This window comes from Taurulus bubalis, assembly GCF_910589615.1.
Source record: "Taurulus bubalis genome assembly, chromosome: 4".
Lineage (NCBI taxonomy): Eukaryota > Metazoa > Chordata > Actinopteri > Perciformes > Cottidae > Taurulus > Taurulus bubalis.
Genome location: NC_136592.1, coordinates 16,946,641 through 16,971,799, shown reverse-complemented (window position 1 = coordinate 16,971,799; position 25,159 = coordinate 16,946,641). Strand labels below are relative to the sequence as shown.

Below are 25,159 nucleotides of genomic sequence, written 5' to 3'. Positions count from 1 at the left end.
AAAAAAGATAATGCCGTCCCACAATTCCTTGCAGCAACAACATTTAAAATGAGCATCATGTGGCCGTCCATGAAAACAACCAATATGCCTATCTTGCACAGATTAAACAATTGTTTTCATACAGTCATCTAATAATGACATTTCATTGTCTTCCTATTTATTTATTAGGAAAATGTAGCAAATAAGTAAAAAACAAAACAACAATAACACATAAAATGAAAAGTAAACATAACTGTCAATAAACAAATTCTCATAAACTGGATAAATTAACAAACATTGCACATACAAAAAGGAATAGGGAGGAATACACACATATACCTTTTCTTCAGAAGTCAAACTTAATATTCATCATATAAACCTTTGTGACTGGCAGCCTTTTTTCATTTAAATTCCTACCACGGTAATGAAGTAATATTTCCCCCCCGAGTGTCCATGTTTAAGACAACACAATACTTTATTCTACAGCGGGGACATTTGCAATGTTACAGCAGCAATCAAAACAAGCACCAGTTAAAAAGTACAAGATCTATAATCAATAATTAAACAGTAAAAAGCTAAATATAAAGGTTGAATTCACATTACGCCCACAGGAAATACTGATATTGAACAGTTGAATTTATATTGCACATGAATGAATTGTCGGATTTGGTTTGTGGGATCTGCTGGAAGCAGTGTTGATGGTAAAGGGTGTGCACTGTCTTAGCCCAATGTCAACTGGGATCAGCCTCCCCAGGGACCCTGAACAGGATAAGCGGTGAAAGATAATTGATGGATGGATGAAGTCATCCATTATGCGATCTGCTGGAAGCAGTGTTGATTGTAAAGTGCGAAGGCAAGAGGAAGGAAGGACCTGCAGTATCTCTCTTTTACACACCGCAACCTGTTACTGAAGGAGCTCTTTATATAACCTGCATTGTAAATGATGTTAGACTGCACTGAGCAAAGTGTAAGATGTCCATCTACAATGTAATTTGATCAGGGCAGCCCCGCTTCCGTAACTTCCGTAGTCGCATCATAATTACATAACATGAGTGAGTGGAACTGAGCAGCATGGTTGTCTTTTCCTAGATCCTTTTTTAATTCTCCTCCACATCTTTCCTTGACCTTTAGCATACTGTATTACAACTTTTTTGACATATATATTATATATATATATTTTGACTTTTTACGACATACGACGCTTTGATTTTTTTGTACATACTTTACTAATACTTTTTTAGACTACATTATGACTAACGTTAGAAGTACATATTTAAAAAAAGTCATAGTATGTATAAAAATGTCATAAAAAATACAATATTATAGAATATTCCAGAAATATAAATTATAGTTTTAAAATAAAATGTTAAAAAAAATCACTGTATTCTATTTCATGGTGTCATTAAAATTTCAAGATGTAGTACGCAATAACATGTTGTTAAAATATCATAGTATAGCAGCCGTCGGGCTGTACACAACAGTACACAGTACAATGGACAACTAATATTTATAGTTAGGTACTCATGCAGAGCCTCTTTGGAAAGCTACAATTCATGTGCTTCGAATATGCCTTGTATAGGCGTTTTAGGCAAATCTTACAGGAACGCTAAGTAATATAAATATATATAGTAAATGACTGGTTAGGCAGTCCTGATGTGCAGTTGGCACCTTGTATGGTAGCCCCTGCAATTAGTGTGTGAAACAGTTGAATGGCATGTGGTTGGAAGACTAGAAAAAGAAGTATAGTATGCCATAAAAATGACAAAAATATGTAGTAGTAGTAATAGTATGTATGTAATAGTATAGCAGGTCATAACAAAAATTGTCGTAGTGTTAATATACAATACAAAATGAATATTATTGGGGGCGGGAAGTGGCATTCAGAGAATGGACCTGAGATTAAACAAAGTTCATCAAACATGAGGATTTAACTGACTGAAACTAGAAACTGGTTGTAATAAGTATGAGGTTGACAAACTAAAAACTAAAAAATTGAAAGTATCCTATTTACAATGTCTATGCTATATTTAAGTTCTAGTATAGTATGTCATAAAAATAACGACTAAAACACTTGGTCCTAAGATTTCATACCATGTGTCATTAAAATGTGATGGTTTAGTATGTTATCAAAATACCATTGTATAGTGTGAAATGACAATGTGATGTATGGGGTTGCAATAACCCTTACCTTGTAGAATACAAATGTAATAGTATAGTATGTCGTTATAATGCCAATGTATAGTATGCAAATTAAATGTGTCAATAAAACAGGGAATTAGATTAAGTGAAGTGCACAGCATTTTTGGGTGAATAAATATCTAATTTCCTCCAAGTCACTGTTTTTCTTGCTGTCTGGGATCAGCTCAGCTCAATAGAGCACACCACATCTCAGCTTAGTGTGATACTAAATGATATCCTAACAGTCCAGCTGGACTCGGCCCACCTGGACCACATCCATTTCGCACATCGTTGTTGGGTTTGATCCCCATGGAAACCTTCCTGCAGCCATGGCTTGTGTTTGTGAGGAAGTTAGGTGCCTGGAGGCTTGTTTTCTGTTTCAGTCTTTTGGACTGCTGAATAGGTTTATCTGTGGCTCATTTACATGTCAAGGCCCCCTCAGACCTGTGTTCTCCACCACCCGATGCAACAAGCCCCTCAAGACAGCTCAATCTAGAGAAGCTCCCCTCTGCCAGGCCTCTCATTTTGGGGAGCATGTTGACCTGTCAATCAGTTCTTATCGACATAGTGCATAGCCTAATACATACTATGTCTTTTTCTTTCTGTGGATTTTATTTACAAGGTGCCTCTGGGACTTTTGAAATGCTGTAATTACTTTGTTAGTTGTCGTCTTTCTGTTTCAATTTTCTTCTTCAGCCTTTCAATTTCTTAATGCTGATGCATGCTTTTGTGGTCTTTGTATAAGACATTGGATGCCTCTATCTGAAAGCCTGATTTCGCAATTGTTCTGTGGGCTCTGATACCTGCTTTTAGAAGTCTGCTGAAAGAACAGGAATGTGATTATGAATAACGTCTCACCTGTTCCATCTGAGACAATCCTCTGTTCAGACTTTATCACATCTTGAAAGCCAAAATGTTCCACATTTCCTGCCGCCTTGTTTTTTTTTTGTTCACTTTTCCCCCTCACATTTGCACTTGGTGCTGGTCCTAATAAACTTACTCCTCACTGCCTCCATCTCTTTTTGTTCTCTTTGTACAGGGCAAGCATTGTGCAGAAGAGGATAATCTATTTCCAGGATGAAGGCTCACTCACCAAGCGAATGTGTGAGAAAGGTTGGCTTCTTTTATTGACATTGAATAAATAATTTACCAAGCATGTCTATACCTTCAATCTCTCTGCCATTACTCTGTTTCCACCCCACTTACAGTCTTCCACCCCACTTACAGTCTTCTTTTCTATATTTTCTTGTATTCTTGATTTTGATGCAGGGATAGTCCTCTCTGCTGTTATGCTCTGGCATGTGAATGATTATAAATGAGTGTGACCCCTGACTGTGCATAGCATTGGATGTCACACTGTGCAACAGATCAAAAGACCCATGCTATATCCTCTCTTTTCTCATGCCCTCTTTCTTTTCCTCCCTTCTGCTCCCCATTTTCTTAAACCACCCAGCCCCTGTTATGATGAGCACCACTCTCATCTGCTCCTTATGCTAATGAGCAATCTCTCTACGCCTATCTCATGGTCTTCTGTATTTCTCTCTCTGGATCTTTTACTTCCCTGCTCATTACTGCACAGAATCCCTATATGGAGACGTTACCGATAAACCTCTGCTTGACTGCTGTGCCTGTGGAACAGCAAAGTACAGAGTCACCTTCTATGGGAACTGGTCAGAGAAGATTCATCCCAAAGACTATCCACGTAAGCACAAACTCATCTGCACTTTGTCATGTGACCTCAGCTCTATTACACATTTTAAGTGTGCTGATATTCTATTTTTTTCTCATGAAAAGCCTTAAACCAGCAGTGAATTAATACTGCTTGTAAGTATTCCCAATGCAGCCAAAGAATATTATAGTTCATTCTATAGAATACCACACCATAGACCAATTATTGTTTTCCAATGAGCATCTGTCTGCTATTATTACTCAAGAGTTCACCACACCTGCACCTAAAATGAGTCACCAACAAATACACTATTTACTCCTGCATGAGTAACCTTTGCTTAAAAGAGCAGTTACAACTTTTAGAAACAATATTTAACCTTTCTGAAAGGTAAAGTACACACTCATCAATATTTAAGTCTTAAATATGAATGAATGGGTTTGGGGCGATTGCCACAGACCAGAGAGGGAAGTCAGAATATAATTAACAAATTGTTAATTTTGGTCTTTTAATACAATTTGTTGACAATAACAAAAAATGACAGCTCTTTTGTTGCACCGGAGACCCAAATACTCTAGGATATGTTACCGACATATAGGTGATTTAGCCCCAGTACCTGGGCCTCAATGGTGACGTGTGGCGTTAACTCTCTTCAGTATGGCACTATGATTGAGTTTGATGTGTGTATAACCTTGAGCCACACTATCAGGATGTGAATGGACTTAAGGACTACACTGGCTTTCTTGCCTAAATCAGGCTCTCACCGGTTAGATCAATATGCTGATTAGAGTGGAATAAGATAAACCCTGAAATCGAAAGGTGCCTTAATTGACTGTCTTATGGAGAGAGTAGTTGGTGTGTGACTCACTCTCACATACTGATTCGTAAACATACCTTGAAGATAGATACACTTAAAAAAGGATGGGGCAAGTAGCGTCTGTTTCATCCTGATTTCTGAAGTGTTACAGTTGGATTTCTCCTTGTACATATCCTCGATAACCAGTTAGTATGACACACTGCATATGTTGTGATGGACAATATTATTCACTGACTACAATACTATAATCACATTATGATCTTTCTTCATTTTAATTCTGATGATGCTTACAATTGAAGAAAAATAGCTAGAAGTAAACTCGGTCTCACTTTACCTTTCTGGTCCATGTAGTACTCAGGCATGTTTCGGTACCTGGGATATACTACAAATTTGACATGTCATCCTTCTATTTTTAACACGTCCTTCAAGTCTAGAAGCCTTTGACCATTATAGTGACACACATTCCAGACCAAAAATGTGCGGTAAAACAGGGCAACAGGACTGTTTTTATTTTTACTACCGGCACGATAACCTTGACATCTTTCTCCCTTTTGTCCCCATTGTAAGTCATGCAGAAATGCATGGCTATTCAACCCAAGCACCAGGAGCTGACTTGGACAAAGAGAGTATATCGAGACAGATAATGGCCTGGTTGTCAACAAAGATTTGTCATGGGATCAGTGGGAGATAGAGGGAAAAAGAGAAAAAAGGAGTGGTGGAGAGAGGAGTTTAACTTTCATTTATTGACTAAATAAAGTACTCCATTATCATAAATTTCCTCTGACACAAGGGACACAATATATTGAAGTTCAGCCTGAAATATTATACACCAAAAACACAGCTGCCCTTTATCTCCTGTATATTTAGGCCAGCCAACACTTTATTCCCCTTGACAGAATATAAAGTGGTTTCATATGATCGCATACGAGGCTTATGATGCATTCACAAACACAAGGAGAAAGAAGAAAGATCTTCAACCCTACTGTTAAATTCCTTTTACATCAAAACATCCACATTGCCGTCTAATTAATCGAATTCATGTGCATGGTCACTTATAAATAAACAGTATACTAATACAATAAACAGCTATGTAGTTTTTAGCATTACTACAACGTTGCATCATCTGTGTAGGACATCATGTCCAAAGTCTGTTAATTTACTGGCAATAATTTACATAATTTACATCTGGCAATGCACACTACGTTAGTTTGTTACTTGATTGGCAACAGGTATGTCCAGTGTAATCCTTAATTTCGTGGACAACATTAAAGTAAAATGTCTAAGGAAAGCACAGTTTACCCCTGTCTGCATCAGCTGCAATACACTCTTATTTACCTTTTCCCAGGTGCATCACTATTTTATCAGGGTCAGGTAAACACTGTGTGAATGTTGTATGCATGTTAGTTACTTCTGATGGGCAGGTTGCACCTTGCATGGTAGCTCATGCCATCAGTGTATGCATGGGTGTGAATGGGTGAATGACATGTAATGTTAAAGTGCTTTAAGTGGTCGGAAGAGTAGAAAAGCGCTATACAAGTACAGTCAATTTACAATATTTTTTTCTCAGATCCAGCAATGAACCATGTATCAGACAGTCCTATTAACATAGAGAGGTCAAAAGGTTCAGTTATAGCATTATGAGGCTCCATATTCTTAACAGAGCACTGTAAAATTGTGGCAGATTATTGAAAGACACTTTGCAGCTCAGCACATAGCATGTCACTGCTCTATTTCTCTGACTTGATTTAAAAAAATAAAAAATAATCCACAAATTGAAGATGGTCACCAGCTTCAACACTGGCACTAATGTCTACTAAAACTGATAAATTCCACCCACCTTTGAAGAAAACTAATACTGCCTCAAGGCAAAATAACTCGATGATAGATAAACTACGAACCAAAGGCATAATGTTAAAGCTTTTTGTTACTGGCAATGACTGCCTGCCTGCCAGGGTCAGACATGTATGAAAGGTTGGGAACAAATGGCCTTAACATTTCATAAAGGGCCATCAACAATTATATTAAACAAATAATATGTTTGAAATATCATTTACAGTCATGACAAATATGGATGATTGGAAAAGGCATCCTCTGCATTGGCAATCCACCATTTAACAACATTTACTATAGTACTTACAAAGACTGACAGGCCTTTAAAAATCAAATGAAGGACAACAAAATGCCCTAAAATATTGTATTTTTATCCTGTGGCAACATGCAAGGCAGCAACCATTTCCAGTTTTTCATACTAGAACAGAGCAGAAACAGCCACCACTAATCTCCCTTCAGCTGACCACTTTTCAGGTTGCAGCTCTCAAGGTGCTTCCCATGAACTGCAAGGTAGATAAATGTAATGCACCTGGAGCACAAAAGCATTTATGAAAAAAACAACATTGGCAGCAATAAGAAAAGGGCACCTTTCCCTCTTAAAAACGCACCCAGAACAGGCCCTAAGAGATGATATTGACATTGCTAGTCCCTGTTCCTCATGCAGGTTGTTTCAAATCATGGTCATCATTAGTCCTTCACCGGAACTTCAACGAGTTTGAAAGCTTTCTTTTTCAGAATTAGACAAATTGTTACATATGTTATACTTTTCATAGTTAATATAGGTTAAAGTTGTGTAAAGTCCAGTTAAATCAACCAAGTCAATTCTCAAAGTTCACTCGTTACTGGTCAACACTGCACGAGTTATCAAGTAACACTCTGTGGTGTTATTTTCTCTTAAAATGGACACTCAACTAGTGATGAGTATACTGCGAATGGCACATGGTTCTTTGGAATTAAAACTAGACTATTAGTGTTAAAATGTACAATATGTTAGTGTAAGCATCCCACCACCCATGTGCAATAATCACTTCAAAACTACTGTAAACAAAACAAATATATATTTATTTGGAAGTCACTGAAGTTTATATACTGTTGTTCACACTTGTTTTGACAATATCAGCAATACTGTTATATCTTGTTCCATCATTCTATCCTCTGCTAACTATGTGATGTTATGCCCACCACATTGTATTTACTCTCTTGAGAACTTCAAAAGGTGTTGTAAGGGTCTAAATCTTCGGACTTTAAACAGCAGCCGGGCCCTCTAACAGATATTTGTAAAATACAATTTTGGAGAAGTAAAAAGTCATAAAAAGTAAATGTCTTATTTGAAAGGTCCTATGACATTAGCCTGCAACGTCCTATAAAACCTGTTTATGTTTTCGTAATTTGCCATTACAGGGATACTGCAAACACAGAGATTAGATTATCGGAGTGATTAATCTTGTTTAGATTTAGACTGGGAACCTCAAGTTGACTAAATAAGTTGAAATAGAAGTGTTTATACAATTGTGATGTTGGTCATGTAAAGAAAACAACAATAATCGTTCAGTTTGGTGATTATCTGTCAAAAGCAACTGAAGTTTATGTCTTCAAAACTGGGTTCCCACCAGTACAAAAGCAAATATTGATGTTGATCTGGGCTGTAAAATCACAAGTTCCTCTAAGGGTGATGTAGCTGGATGTCATTTCAGTCTATGTATATAATAAAATACAAGGCAGTGGGACAATATAGAAATAAGGGGTAATGGTGGAATATGAGACATGTCAGACCACGAATGGGCCCACAGGGAGATAGTAAGGATGCTTCAAAATGACTACTCGATGAAAAGCTGTAGTCCATGCCTTACAATGCCTTATACAACAATAGTGGAGGTTACAACAGGGCTTTAGCTTCCACCATCTTTAATTATATACGGCTCAAGTGGCTTTAGCCTGTGCTGTCCTTTCTGATGGATCATCATGTATACTATGGCAAACAAGGAGTTTGGTCTGTCAATCAACAGATCAACGTACCAATCAACTGATGGATCATAATTGGCATTTATAGAGTTGTGCCTCTACAAGTGGCAACAATTATCAGCTAATTGAATGATTAAGATATAACTTTTGGAAACAGGCTGGGATGTCCAACTGATGAGATGCTTTTTTCTCTTATTCCACCAGGTCGTGCCAATCACTGGTCAGCCATTATTGGTGCCTCTCACTCTAAGAGCTATGTGCTGTGGGAATATGGTAGCGTGTCTAGCGATGGAGTTAAACAGGTGGCTGAGCTGGGTTCCCCTGTCAAAATGGAGGAGGAGATCAGACAGAAGGTAAGATTCTCTGATGATGAATGATGTGCAGTAGATGTTGTGTGTAAAGTACAATGGAAACAGATCCACACAAAAACAAAAAGCATTGATGCACACTATACATTTTTGCAAGATACACGTCAAGGTATTTAACAAAAGGATAAGCTTCTTGTTTGTTTTTCTGGGATTATTTAGCTGTCCAAAACGAGTAAGAGGTCAGTTTCACAACACTGCAGGGCCCTAAGAGAATGTTCTCGGGTGTGCACACCTGAGTTCAGCATTGAATGAATTGCTTTGACATTGTTGTCCAGATTGATTAGTGCTTTCAAGCGTCCACGCTATTGTTAGCCTGACTCTACATCTACTGTGTACTGTGTACAAAACCAATACACACGATCTGGGGGAGGGGTGTAGTCTGCTGTCAGACCTAGTTTTGATGTTGATAGAAAAGGTTAGAAAGAAATATCACTTCCTGGTGTGTCATGAAATGAGGCCAATAATACATTACTCCAAAAGGCTCAGCATTCAATTCTTCATAATCAGTTCATTTTTGATCAGACTTTGGGGCTTGATCCTCATAATACTCAGGAGGTGCAGGAGTTAGCATCCACAGGAAGTAGCTGATATTCCGTCATTAACTCAGTGTTAATTGGTAATCCATTTCAACATCTCCCTTATTGTGCCCAAGGGAAATTTTCTCTACATTCACTTTTTAACTGCCTTTTGCATCTTTCACGTTCCTTTTAGATTATAAATTGTAATTCTTACACATTTCTTGGGCTCCACTCCTATGTTCTTACTCCCTCCTTAGCTTATCTTCAAGTTATTATTTCCACAAACAGCATGGTATATCTTTATTCTTTTCTTCATCTCCATGGCTATTTCTCTCACTCTTGGAATAACCATGCTGGCAGAGCAGATGGTCCTGCAGAGTGCTTATTGCTGGCTAATATTGAAGACCTGGAGTCACAGCAGATAATGAGTGCATAGTGTGAGCAATGGTGTCTCTATGTCATTGCTGCCTTCCCACGGCTGATACACCATACGTTTTTGTATTATTCTCATCTCGCCTGGATCATTAGAAGTGTTGTTGGGCTTGCTGTTGATTGTGATTATTTCTGGAGCGCATGAAGAATGAGACTGTACCCACAAAATCAATCATGCATGCCTACCCAGTGATCAGTGACATAAACCAAGAGGGACAACCCTCTGCTCTCTATAGGTGCGTCAAGGATTATGTACAGGACATATAACAGTTTGATTGTACAGTATCAGCAGATATAGTGGAATGATTGAACAGGACAGAGTGAGGCCTTTTCCTTGACCACCAGCAGTAATGTTACTCCAGGTGTGGCATGGCTCAAGCTATGGTTGTCCAAAATAATTGCTCAAAATTGAAGTGGGATTGGCTGACATGAATTGAGCGTGATGATTATGTTGGCGCTTTTTTTTAAATCCGCTTTTTTCAGTACATGGCTGAAGTAGTGTCATTTATGTGTGTTTGTTGCTATGTGTGTTTGTTAGTGGACATACAATATGATCTTACTGTGAATAGGTGATTGCACTGAGCTTTTGTCATGTGTTTTTGTTTCACGTGACATGTGGGTTCTCGTGATTGATGTTCACAGCTGCTTTGATACCTGGAAGCTAAACAATATTTTGTTGCTCTGAACAATTACTGCACATGTTCATTGTATTCATCTTTATGCAACTTACACATAGTCTGGCATTGTCCTTGAGGTAAGGAGGCTGGGTAAAGGAAGCTCCCTCATTTGAGACGTGCAGTGTAAACGCTGACACAAACAGAAAGCTGATTCTTTTCATGTCAGGTGGGGCGTCAGGGGGAACATCTCGCTCTGAATTCAAAATTGATATTCATAGCAAGGCTCCACTCCAGCCAAGGGGGGCACTGATCAGAAGGTTCGTATAAAGTGTCATTTGCAGAGCCAATCAGGCATGCAGACCGTGCAAACATGTGTACACTACACGCACACAAGCCATTTTTTTTATCTCGCTCATGTAAATTCAGTGAGATGGCTTTATTTTATTTCTGAGTTTGTCTCCCTTTCAGAGTTTGGACAAGAGTGTGCTGCACCATCTGTCTTGCTGTTACTGCTCATCAGCAGTTCCTGTCCTCTGGGAATAGATGCATCTTTGGAATTTATTAAACTGCATAACTGTAGTATATGTTCCACATTTGCATATTTAATTTAATTTGTCCACCCCATACAATCATGCTGCTTGGCCTGGTCATTTCAGTCCTTACTATGTGGATGGCTGGTAATAAAAATGTGATTGCATGTCAGAGCCTCCTCAAAAACAGCCTACACCCACACAATCTCAGCCCCTCTGCACTGCACATAAGCAATCATGACAGTATGCCACTCATCATATTAAAAATATATCTGAGATTATAAGTGAGACTATTACAGCCCTTTTAGGAATTCATATATGAAAATTAACAACATACATTTACAGTGTTGTGGATGAGAAGGCGTTTTGATTTGATTTATGATAGCTTTACACCAGAGATGTGGATCACATTTGTATTAGTTGAGTACCTCTATGTTAGTAAGTGTATATTGTTAAATAGGGGATATGTCATGATGTTTAGGGCATGGAAGTTACAGTTGGTAAGTTACAGAGTGTAATGGGTGAATGGTATACAAACTTGCATTTATATAGCTTCTTTCTACTTTTCTGACCGCATAAAGCACTCAACACTACAGTTCAACATTCACACACGCAGTCATACACTGATGCATGGTTCATACAGTGTTCAAACGTGCTCATGAGATTTTAAACAAATGCTCACTCACACACACTCGTCCTGGTGAGAGCCTTAAGGAGCAATTTGGGGCTTCAGAATCTTGCCCAAGAACACTTTAACATGCAATCTGAAGGATCTGGTGATCGAACCACAGATCCTCCGATTAGTGAATGACCCGCTCCAGCCCCTGAGCCTCAATAACTCCCTGATCCATACAAACAGATGTGCAGTGCTGTTACATTTGCCAAGTACAAATGCTCTTATCAGAGCACTTGGCAGCACATGGCTGCAGTCTGGGTTTGTGTTGTTGTCCCTCCTTTCATGTCTGAGGTGATTTGTATATGCATTCAGTCATTACAGAAGCTCAGTTTGTCACTAATGAGAAGTTTAATGAGACTCTCTCCATGGACTCGCGACCAGGGCAGAGGCCTCAGACAGATTATGAAATCCCCTATTTCCTTTCGCAGCATGGGGTGTTTTTCATTATTGCACAGTACGGAAGCTAACGGAATCCTCTATTATCCTGAGCTCCACAGCTGCGCCACAGAGCAGCGGCAATGCAACTCAGGCAAAAAGAGACATTACAGCTTAATGTCAAAAAATACAGATCTGTGTCACCTGTGGTCCTTATTATATTTTCTGGCATTCTTTTTTTTCTTACAAGGGTACATGTGCAGATGATACTCATAGGTCATTTAAGTGACTCCTGGCATGCCCCTTGATTTTTTTATTTTCATCTAAGAAGTCAATGAAGGATATTTCTGCACAGAATTCATATAAGGTTTTTATAAAGGTAATGCCATTTGCTTCGTATTTTCCATAGTCAATTAAAAACGGTATTTTGCAAGAAAATATAAGCTATTTGTTCATCTTTGTCCCTCTGCTCCTCTTTCTGTGCACTTTACAAGGATTCAAATGATAATTTAGCAGTTCAATTGTGGTGAGAACAGTAAGGTCTGCCATCTGTAAGTGGAAGGCCTGCATTCGGGTGTGTGGGTAGAGAATAATAGATATGCAGGTTCTTTTAGGGCCATGACTCTTACTGCATAAGCAGGTGTGTTTCTCTTTGTGCACAGATAATTACTTCACAACCATGTTTCAAAGCATACAAATCTGCATTCCCCATGTGTCTTTTAGCACACATTTTAATAACCTCTTATATTAGCGTTCACCAGTCATACATCTTATCAGAGTTTGTGATGTCGGGAGAAATGATTTCACTATTTGGTAGATGCTCAGGGAGAAGAGCTATACTGTATACTCTATTTATATTTATTCATTCGAATAATACCAATCAACTGTTACTGTTTGAAATGTAAGACTTGACATTTTGATAATGAGTCACTGAGGATTCTTACTTCTTTTTGCACATGGCTTCTTTGGCACTAAGACCTGCATAAGGCAAACAGATTAGAGAAGCCTAGATGATTTAGGTTCAGCTATTTTCCTGCATCATTAAGTTTTGCAATGTCCTTTTGACATCCAATCTCTTATCAAACAAAAGGAGATGAAACGGCTCTTCACCTTGATGTCATTCAGAATTGGTCTTTCAATCCCCACATTTCATTCATTTCTTGGCCTGGGTTTACTGTAAAAGAGAATATGTGGTGGTCCATGCAGCATGCACGCATGTATGATACATCAATGACATTTTCTTTTATCTTTTATTTTCTTTTATCTTCCATAAAACGGTTTAGTTCATGATTACCCATTTAGAAAATATTCTTATATATATGTATATGAGACAATTTACTCACAGTATGCCCCTGTGCTGTATTCAAGTGTGCTTAAGACAAGTGGTTTGTTGAAAGGGGTCAAGCTGTGTAGAGGCTGGGGGTTTAAATGCTTTATATATTCACAGTGGTTCAGATTGTTTACCTCTCTAGTGCCTCTGCACTAAATCCTCTCTTAGCTATGTTATAATATAATTAAGCATGTAAAAGGTAAACCTGTGTACTTAATCTTTGCCAGAGGTGTAATTATCTTTCAATTGCAATGTGGATTAAGAGACATAAAACATGCACAATTGCAAACATATATTTGATGCTTCACGAACAGTACAAAATAACAACATATGTTTAAGTGCAAAACATGAAATGTTGACTTTTGAAGTGTTTTTGCGTTGTATTTCTGCATTTCTGAGAATATTTGTCTAACTATTTAGATAATTGTGTAAAATGGATTCAAAATGCTACTTCAGCTCTGTGGACACAGCAGAGGGGGAAGAAGATTTTAACATGATAAGTAACATAAGCTACAGGCTCTTTTTCTACCTTTCTTTGTTGATGTTATTGTCATACACTTGTATCCTTTTATCCTCGTATTGCTACTGCACAAGGTCAGGTTTGCCACGGTTTGATACCAATTAGTTATAAAGTGGCCTCCCAGAGGGTGAAGTCTTGACCCCATCTCTGTATCCAACCTTGCCAAGCCATGGTGCACCATGCCAAACCACAGTGGGTGTAGGAGCATGCAGAAAATCCCGAGCTCTTCGCCGTCAACCCCCTCTGGGTGTCCTCTTAGAGGTAGAAAGAAGCAAATACCCATGTTTAGTAGGGACTCATTTTTCTATTTCAGCTGTAAGTCAGCTTCCTTGGTTCCCAAAACTGTTATTATGCTTACCGTAATTGAGCAGTACAGTAGGAGGCAAGCACATTTTGAAAAGCAGTAGTATGGTGTTAGTCAATCTGTGCTTTGTGTATGTGCATGAGTTTGTCTCAGTATGTACATGCACATAGTTTGGTTGTATGTGTGAGTTCTTTAGTTTCCCCATAATGAAGAAGTCAGAGTAACGTGTTACTTTATTATAATATTATATTAGTTTTCCTGTGCAGGTATTTCATGTAGATGGTACATGTTTGAGGTGTTTGAGGCCTTTAATCTTGACTTAACTGGTCCTCAGTGCAGCTGGGCTACAAACACAGTCACAGGCACACACTTGACTATTTACAATTGGGTCTACTGAATATTTAGTTGGATCTGCAGAAAATAAAAATAAAAGTTAAAAATCAAACTAAAGTACACGGAATGAAGTGATTATGTGAGTTTTATCTGAATATTTGTCAGTTTACTGGGAGGGAGAGATGACACAGTTAGAGGAAATTCTAATTATATTTTGAGTTAGCTTTGTGCTTGTAGTCTCTCATTACATATTTTATCAGTCATTAATCAAGTCTATTCAGATATTCCTTTATTCAATTAAATTTATTTTGTATAGCCCAAAATCACAAATTTGCTTCGGAGGGCTTTACAATCTGTACACATACGACATTCCTGTCCCAGGACCTCACATCGGATCAGGAAAAACTCCACAAAAATAGAAAAAAAACTTTCACAGGGAAAAAAAGGAAGAAGCCTTCGGGAGAGCAACAGAGGAGGGTCCCTCTCCCCGGATGGACAGAAGCAATATATGTCAAGTGTACAGAATGAAGAACGTAACAGTGTCACACCCCGGCTCCAAGGCTGCAACAAAACAGGGAGACATGTCAGGACTGGTTCCAGACAGCCACGATCCATGGAAACTTGAGGCGAGAAAGCACAGAGGCTCCCGGGAAGAAGTAGAGGAAAGGGATCTGCATGTCATTTTATTTGTTGCATACACCTAATAAATACCAAACTGTGTTTCAAGGCAGTTAATGTATCTTGGGTGTGTCAAAGTTAAAGAACTGTTTAAGAAAGGGTAAAATACAATTACAACACAAAATAAAAGAACTAAATAAGAGGTACAGACCTTTTATTTGACTACGTAGATTCTATTGGAGGCACCGCCAGCTATTTCAGTTTTTAGAATAAGAGATCAACGGTTGTAGGAACCATTATATTAATTCAGAAAAACAAGCCTTTGATGCCTTTCAAGCCGTCGTGGGCCACATGAATACGGCCCTCTGCTGCATTAAAAATTCCCTTCAAAATAAAAGACCCGTGACTCACTGAAAACGGGTCTGACACAAGTGCTCTACGAGGTGCCGGTGCCACGATTTAAAAACTAGTGGCACTGGCAACTGCTCCGAAAACCATGTCAGAGAAAGGGTTTTACTGGAGCAGATATAACAATACATTATGTATGACAATGCTGTATGACATATGTATGGCTCTAATATAAACAGGTTGTGTGAGATGAAAGAAAGTTTTAATAAGAATTTCCATCCCATCTGTGGAAAACTGCAGCCACTGTGATTTACTCTACATAAACGTTGGTTATCATTTGGTGTGTCTATCATACAGTATAACACAAATAATCCCCCTCAAGGTTTTTGCTGTGTCAACTCAAGGTGACTTATTTAGAGGTCACAACAGAACCTGTAAAGAGCTGATTCTCCTGAATGAGGTTTTTGGCTCGAGAATAGAGACTTCCCATATCTTTTTTTTTAAGATCTTCATAAGATCAAGGTCAGCTAAAGACAATAAACCCTCATTATAAATCTTGTGGCCTTGACAACTCTGCTTCCAATAATGGCTCTAGCTGTTATGATGTCCCTATGTAAATGAGACCATGGTTCTGAGCCCCCCCCCCTCCCCATGCAGTGTAATGTCCATATCATTTGGTAGGTTTGGGACCTGGAGTCTGTCTTGCTTGGCATGGGTCAAACAAATGAAGGAAACAGAATAGGATTGACAGTAAATGACATAATAGAGCATCCAGACATGTCTATAAGCATACTTCTGACACAATATGAAACACAATATAGTTTCATTCAATTTGTCTCATCATAGTTATATATATATATATATATTATATATACATGTATATATATAAAAGAAGGCAGCGATTTATTATCTAGAAACAGATAATATATTTTTTTACCACTACAACTTTTGTTAATTCCAAGTTATTGCTTATTCCATTACTTTATGTGCGCCATCTTTCATGTCTAATGTTGCATTAATTTGCCTCAAATGCATTAAAAAGCTCATTTCTCTCTCTCTCTCTCTCTCTCTCTCTCTCTCTCTCTCTCTCTCTTTCTCTCTCTCTCTCTCTCTCGCTTCATATTGGATGATGGACTTGAAGGGCAGTGAAGCTGCCCAGTCATTATAGCAGTGTATTCAAAAGTTGAGTCGTCAGTCATAAATACTGCGTTGTGGTTTCCATTTGATTTATTAGGGCTGACTACAGCATGTATTGGGAAAACACACACAAACATTATATATTTTGTAAAGAGATATATCTCTGACAGTCTATTGAGTCTTGCATACTGTGTATCAATGTGAAGTAACATTTTCTCTTTAATATGTTTTAGTTTTGTTTTTCCCACTTTGAGGTAATGCTGAGTTAATGCCCCCTTGTGTGTTTTGGACTGATTATGGTGCATAGCTGTTTGTGAAATAGCGCTTCAAAGAGGATATAAAAGACATCTCTGATGTTGTATGTATGATAAATGGACGGAGTATATAGCTTTAATTTGAAACATCAGGTTACAGCTAGTTGGTAGAATTGCTGTTTCATACTAGTGGTGGGCAGTTATACATTCTGCAGTGCAGTACATAGCGTCAATGGCCACTGACCTCGTTGCAGAGCAAGGTTTCTGGAAGTAAGAATGAAAGTTAGTAAAACAGAAGAAAAGCTTAGAGAGCGACAGACAGGCTAAACTGGGTCATCAAAGGCAGTTACCTCGATTCATCTCTAATAATATCCCTCAGCCCTGGGCCCAGGTCTGCTGGAGTTGCCTGTATAATGGCTCAGGCTGCTTGATGAATGAGTGTGCCAGGCAGCACTATAGGTTTCCAGACTACGCTGCAAGGCTCACAGATTGCCACTGAGGACAACTACGGTCAGCAAATCAATTCACAGCTCTCCAGAGAAGTAGTCAGCGCTTACAAACTCATCTGCCTTAAGCACGGACAGTTCTCTTGTCACCACGTTTCGTCATGACCCTGCGGAACGTTCTCCTGTTCTGTTTTGAGCAAGATCGGTGTGACTGAAGTAAATTCACCGATGCAGTATCCGATCTGCCGCTTATTCTGCAGGACAGGATATGGGTATGTCAGGGGAGATTTAATTAACACCTGAAGGCTGTGTAAGCCTTACACTGTGTGCTGATAACAGCCAGCCTGCATCACATTGGAGTTTTGAAGCAATTTTTGTATGTCTATTAATAGTTTGGAGTATGTGGTGGGACAGACAGATCATATATTCCTGGGTAGAACTTTAATAACAACATCAGAGGAGCTTTTCTTTCACCCAGGGAAAATGCTCCTTTAGACGAAGCGGGGCTTTGGCTCACAGCTCTTAATAATTTCACGTAATTGTGGTTTCCCAGGGAACAGTTTGACCAGTTTGAATACAGAATGAAGTATTCTACCATCTGTAGCCTGAGCAGAATCTTTCTGGCCGTATTTAAGTTGCTTATTATTTGTGTTCAGAAAATGTCGATAATGTAGAAAACATGGGTCATTCTCCAACTACATTTGATTTGATTCTCCATGCCACAATTGTCAAGTAACTTTGATATATTGTAGCGATGACAATGCATATGGATGGATTATTAGCATGGTTCTGCACTCAGGGGAAATTAACATTTCCAGAAATATTAATTAGGTGAAAAAAATAATATGAGGTATTTGCATGGTAATTAGCAATAATTATCTTTTTAGCATGGTGATTATACAAGTATATGCTGCTGATATTCCAATGGGATATGAAAAAAGCAGATGCTCCAGCTGTTACCGCTTCACGTGGATGTCTTCTCGCTATTGCAGAGAGTAAAGGGATGCTACCTCCCTCATTTTGTTTGCAGAGCCACCAGAAGCTGGGAATAGCCAGTATTGTTTTTTTTTTCAGAAACTTATAATAATAATAATAATAATAATAAGGCAATTAGGCTGTCTTCTCTCTTTTGTTTCATTGTCAGAATGGCTTTTTTGGCATTGGGAAAACGGTCATCTGAGCTTTCTCGTCCGTTTTCTAGAGCAAGACTCTGGGAAATCATGAATCATTCTGGATTTCAAGCTAGTCATGGTTAGACTCTATTCCTTACCCAGAGTTGCTGGACGTTTCTAAAATATTACGTTTCTATGTAAAAGCCGGTAGAGCTGACATTAGCAGAGTATGTTATCATATCATTAACTAGTGTTAGCACTGCTATGCTAGCTACTGCAGCATTCAGATGATCTTTTTGATGCTTTTTGAAGACCTACCCGGCTTTACAGAAACAGTTTTGTTCCTTAATTGTATTGCTTCTGTCTCAATCATAAGGTTATGTGGTGATTCACCGTCGTCTCCCTTTTTTAATGTATCCCCAGAAATGATCATATTTATTCAGGAGGTTCAGTTGGTGACTCTGGGTTCCGTGGTAGCTCTGCCAGCTTGACAGAGTAGCAGTGTTATTGCAGTCTTGTATCTAAATTAATGTTCTTGAGAATTCTCATTCCAAAAAAAACTTTGCTGGGTTAAAATTGGAGATTTCTTTTTTTTTTTTTAACCAGAGCAAGTAGTCGATAGCAGAACTGCTTTTATATATGTTGTAATCTCTTAATTGTTTTGCTGCTTGAAGTTATAATGAATGTTACTTACTTACATCCAAATCCGTATGAGTTCTAGTCTTAATAGAGGTGTTTGTGGATTTAATCATCAGGTATTCTTGGACATTATCTGTGTCTTTTTTTAAGCAGAGTTAAGGTAGTTGATGAGTGTAAGCAGTTTGTGATCGTTCATTCTGCAGTGCGAAAGCACAAACTACTGTATAGCTGCCTTTCCTGCCCAATGTCAGTGGAGCAAGCTGGCAATAGTAAACCATATTATCACCGGATCTCTGTTAACCATTTCCTATTTGCAATGATGCCAGTTTAAATGCCATTTCTTGCCTAACAGGGAATTACAAATGCTAAATCAAGCATTGCAAATGAAGGTTCACTGCGCTTGTCAGGATTAGATGGAAATTATTCATGCAATATGAATCTTTTCCATCCAAGATAAGAGAGCATGTCATCTGCACTGCATGCTGTGTCTTCTCTAATGGATACAAGCAGTTCTCTGTTCTGGAAATGACTCCACTGAGCCTTTTACAATAATCTTTTTTTTCACATATAAGCTGTTTGTTTGAGTAAGCAAACATATTTAAAAAAGTAGAAAAATAGTATCGAGAGGAGCTAACAGAAGTAACCTGAACTCACTGACTTCCAGGACTCGCAGGCAGGGAATAGACTGTCCACACCTTTCAACAAGTTAACAATCTTATCTTGAGGCCGGCAGCATTTTTTTGAATCATAATTATGTTTTTAGTTAAATTAGCAAACTGGGATGGGACTTGTTCGGCAACATTTTAACAGCAAGCTGATTCTCATCTGGCAGCGGTGAAGAAAAAGAGTGAATGTCGACTTGACGAATCCGGGGATTTCTTGATCTTCTTTCTGCAGGTTAAATAGGCGGAGGACAGGGCAAGTTATCCGTTTCTCCTTCAGGATCCAAGTGTGTTCTTGAACACAAAAACAGTCTATTAGGACGTTTTTTTTTCAAGGCAACATCGTGTGATGTTCATTGTGTCGGAAATAAGTAATCTTTCTGAGCATTTGCTCTCATTTTAAGATTTTATTGGCCTTGCACCTTCATTTTACATTCATGTACATTTGATTTGAGGCTTACCATCTTCAATTCTTTTTAGCAAGAACGTTTTAAATGTGCATGAAAGTGACCGAATTACTGAATAGTTATCTTAACTTATGATCTTTATGCTTGCCTTCCTTATCTCATGTCCAATTGATTTGCGCTGGCACACTTTCAGATGGATCAGTCTATCCGCAGGGCATGTATTCTCTCGCCAGTAACTGCAAGTGGTAAATAAAGCTAACTATGCTCTTTACTGTCATTATTTTCTGCTCTACCAGGTTCAAACTTATCTTCAATTTTGTTCGTGTCTCTATCTGTATTTCTCATACTAATATTGTTGCTATATATGAAGGAAATATAGGTAAATAAGGGTGGGGAAAAAGACGATGCAGCATAATATCGCAATATTTTGTGTGTCAATTCTGTATCGATACACCAATGCCAAGAATCTATCTTTTGTTTATAAACTATTAACAGGTGCAACGGATCATAAAACTTACGGTTCGTATTGTATCACTCATTGGAGCCACGAATCGGATCACAAAATAGATCAGGACAAAAGAAAAAAAGGGAGCAAATATAACTTTTAGAGATCACTGATACAGATCCCTCTGTTGTTTGATTATAGCAGCTGGTCTACAAGGCTCCAGGCTTTTTTGCCACCGATCCAATACAAATTTTCACCGAACGCCTGAACGCATCATAATGTAACTGAACGGAACCTTGGTTTGTCGTCCATTAGCCACTTTACTAGCTCTCCTCCGGTCAATTTCAACACGGATTGGTTATTTACAATGTATGTTACATTGTAAACAGTAATGTTTATCCAGCATCGGTGAACAGAAAGCATGAATCCCTATGTCTTAATTGCATATTTCACTTAACATTGCCGGATAATGATTTCAGTAAAACTTTATTTCACACTGTGATGGTTAAGTAACAACTGTGTAATTAATTTTCACATGTGCCGAACTGTGAGGGAGATTCGTACGGATCACGGATCGACAGCAATCTGTTACAACACTAATTAACACTGCAATTAGGGACCTCGGGATTAACCGATTTTGCCATAATGCTGTGGACGCTAGGAGATCTATGGTGTCCTGATTCCTGCATTGAGGCATGTTTGTGTGTCTCCTCTTGCGCAAGCCAGTAAAAATTAGTATTGGACGAAAGTAAATTATAACATAAACATGAATTGTTTAATTATAATCTTGTAAAATTTGAGAAACTTGTATAACTACATTTGTTTGAAGGACATCTTTCATAGCAATATTTCGATATTTGAGAGTGATTTTGACCATTTTCACATCTTAATATCCTAAGCAGCGTATACATAATACATAATTAAAATGACTAATGTTAATATCTTTTTTATCAATAAGAACAAAAAAAATCTTTTGAATCACCACTATAAATGACTTAAACAAAGTAAAAGTAAATTAGTTAATTGAGTTATTTGGCTATAGGCCTATTAGAAATGAACTGAAGTGAAATGAACCAAGTAAAAACTTTATCTTATTAGATAAAACAGATGTTGACAAACTGCATGATTTGCAAATGAAAATAGGTAATAAATCGCAATATATCACAATGTCACTCGTTTGCGTTAAACCGGCACACTGGCGGATCTGGCTGCAGGTTTTTTATTTTTTTTACTCAAAGTACAATGAATCAAATCACGTAGTTGGGCTGAGCCAACAACGTGATGTCGTGGTCGTAAGAGACCCAGAATGAAATAGTTTAAGGAAGAGGACGCTCTATATGCAGACGTGAAAGGAGCACTACAGCTTCCCACTGTCCCAGTATTTCATACATATTGATAAAGCAGGGTATGCTAAATGCATCCTCTACTCCAAAGGAGATCAATTACAGTAAAAAGGGCTCACATTTGGCAGATGTAAAGCATACATGTGTATGTTTTTAGTATTTGTCCAATTTTTTTAATTTTTTTTAATTATTAGCTCAGGGATGTTTAAGGAGAAACCTGTTTGTGCACTTTCAAGAAGAAGAAGAAGAAAGTATCCTTTATTAATTCCCTTTGGGAAATTCTTCTCTGCATTTGACCCATCCTTGGTTGGGGAGCAGTGGGCTGCCCTGTGGGGCGCCCGGGGGGCAGCTGGGGGTTCAGTGTCTTGCTCAGGGACACTTTGACATGTGAGCTATGGGGGGACGGGGGATCGAGCCGGCTACCTTGTGGTTACTGGACGACCACTCATCCCCCTGAGCTACAGCCGTTAAAGTGTGAAAATTGCAAGATAAATTAAAATCCACTTACCGGTATTCTTCTTATAGTAATCATTAACTCTTTAAGAGGCTGGCTCAAGAGTGAATCGTCATCTATTGCGATGGACTGAGATTGAACTTTTGTGTCTTTTTGTCTGTCCCTACTCATTAGGGTGATGACGTCCTGACAGTCATCAAAATGAAAGCACAGTGGCCAGCCTGGCAACCACCGAATGTGTAAGTAATATATCCTGATCATCATATTCTCACCACACATCTGCTTCTGATTGTGATGCTGGTTCTGCAAGTTTCATTAAACATTTTATACAAATTACAAATCATCTACTTTTCACAATTCTGCAAATTTTCCACTAACTCAGTGGTTTTCTATATTTTTAATTTTAATCACAGTATTAATTAGTCTTCCTCTGTTCTCGGTTTTATTGAAGCTATCATCGGGGTCTTCTGTATATCAATATGCTGTCCATGATATTCAAGACCATAGAGAACCGAAGACCCACTATATCCTACTTCAGATAATTAAACATCTGGTGTTGTTTTTTTTACAGACAGTGAGTTCCCATGGAAGATTAATTATATAAATAGAGTGATCGCTGGGGAGACATGCACAAGCTTTTGCCGTGCCGACCGTCTTCGGCTTGTTGGTACAAAGCTCTCCCAGTTGATGTGATGATATGATGATATAATGATGTGTTGTCCAGTCAAGCAGCAGTTTGTAGAATCCAACAGTTTCTGAGTGGAGTTCTGTTGCACATGGTCCCAATCAGGCCACCTGATGCTTGTGTCTGTTCTTTTTTTTTTAAATATATTGTTTATAGTTTGTTAAAAAGTTAAAAGGTTTGAAGCTGTACTTTGAAGTCAAGTGTTTTGTATTTATTTATTTATTTATATTTAAAGCATACTTTAAATAGTTAATATATTGTTAAATTTGAAGAAAAAAATTGCCTTGGCAATAAAAAAGTATCGGTTCAGGCACTGTTTAGGCACCGGTATCGTTTTAAAAGTATCGTTTTAGCACCGGTATTGAAAAAAACAAACGATGCCCATCCCTAATTATAATATACTGAATTATATTAATAAGATGTCCTTATTATGTCAAAGTGTTGGAATAAATGTTAAATATTTAACTGCAAAGTAGTAATGCGTGATACCTTTTTTTGCATTGAATCATACTGGGATTAGATGGCCCCACCAAAAAAAATTGCCACCAGCCGCCACTGCTTACATTGCATACAATTCTGAAGTAATGCATATGTAGAAAGAAAAGGTAGAAAGGATTACCTTTAAGTAGTTTAAAGGAAGTTGCTGATAAACAGTTTACCTTCAACAAACATCATTACCACTATAGTTCCAATGTTCCTCAAGTTAGTACTTGTCTCACCCCAGCTGTGAATTTGTAATATATTGCACTTTAATCAATCTTGAGCAACTCCGTAGCATCTGGGTTGTGGCTGTTCCTTTATTTAAATGTAACAATATTGTTTGACGTGTTTTGAATTTAAGGTTGTAGCCAATCAGTCACTTATCTGGAGCCAGATGCACTCATTAAAATGTATGGCGCAGAACATGTTCAGCATGCTCCTTGCTGGATATGTCCACTGTGATGGATTGTCCGTAGTCATACCTCAGATCCGTTGACTCCAAGCATCGGGCCTGGAGGGACGGGTCCTCCTCCACTGCCCCTCCCTCTAGAACTCTCCCCCAGCACCTCAGACATTGTCCATCACTCGCCACTTTCAAAACTGCACTTAAAACTCATCTATTTAAATCAGTTTTTAACCTGTGATGCTAGTTATGAATGTTTTTTCTAGCTGCCTTGTTTATATTGTTATTGCTTTAATTTTTCTGGTTTTAGCATGTAAAGTATATTTGAGTATCTTTTAAAGCGCTATACAAACTAATGTATTATTATTAGTAGTAGTAGTAGTATTAGTATTATCCTAAACTACTGGTAAACCACATTATCGGAATTAATTCATTCATATGATACTGTAGGCCTTAGGTTTTAGGTGTGAAAAATCTTACAGTAAGTTAGTAACCGAAGCTGGATGATCAGTAAAAAGCTCAAAGGTGCCCTGAAACTGCCAGCCACAACATGCTTACAGTGTGCATATTCATTTACTCCCAACTTCACAAGAGCCATTTAATCTCTTATTCATGAGAAAAACAAGAAGCTTGTTGGCTCAGCTGGCTCAAAAGAACTTCAGTGGCAAATGCCTATGCAGTGTTGTCTCCTCAACCACAGGGCCTCAGTGAAGGCCTTGGGTTTAGTCCCCAAAATAAAGACCACAGGAATAGAAGCAATGATATCCACTAATTGGCTTTCTCTATGCTGTACAGGGCCTTGTTCCTCCTACCTTGCTTACTGAGTTAGCCGGATATTTGTCAGGATAAGATGACGCAGGTCAGGCTTTTCGGTTCCACAAAGTTTGGAAAAATCACCATAGCATCACATCCAAATCCTTGAACCTGCTCCAGCGCAGGCTAAATGTACTTCGAGATCGGCAAGATCCGTTCTCACATCATGATGACTTCCTGTACGAGCGCAACCGATTCTGCCGACAAGGAATCATTTATTTACGAGACCTTTTCGAGCCATACATTGGTCCCCACACGGCTCAGCCGAGCATTGCCTGTCTCACAGACTATCTCACGTACTGTATGCATATACTGTCTCACAGACTGGATCACATACTGTATGCATAGGCTGTCTCACAGACTTGATCATAGACTGTATGCACAGAGTGTCTCACAGACTGGATCACAGCCTTGCGCTTTTTTGCTTTTGAGTGGTACATGTTTGTACAGTGTCGGCGATGCAATGCCGTGCTGTTCG

General features: G+C 38.4%; 1 protein-coding gene across 1 annotated transcript in view; it reads left to right on the top strand.

Annotated features, from left to right (window-relative positions):
• spon1a (spondin 1a) overlaps positions 1-25,159 on the top strand; it is a gene marked incomplete at both ends in the record, with an annotated part of 61,991 nt that overhangs the window by 15,766 nt on the left and 21,066 nt on the right. Inside the window, 4 exons of the mRNA XM_079217116.1 lie at positions 3,197-3,270; positions 3,737-3,859; positions 8,637-8,785; positions 22,475-22,539. Of these exons, the coding sequence (XP_079073242.1) occupies positions 3,197-3,270; positions 3,737-3,859; positions 8,637-8,785; positions 22,475-22,539 (411 nt within the window). The remainder of the gene's footprint in view (positions 1-3,196; positions 3,271-3,736; positions 3,860-8,636; positions 8,786-22,474; positions 22,540-25,159) is intronic.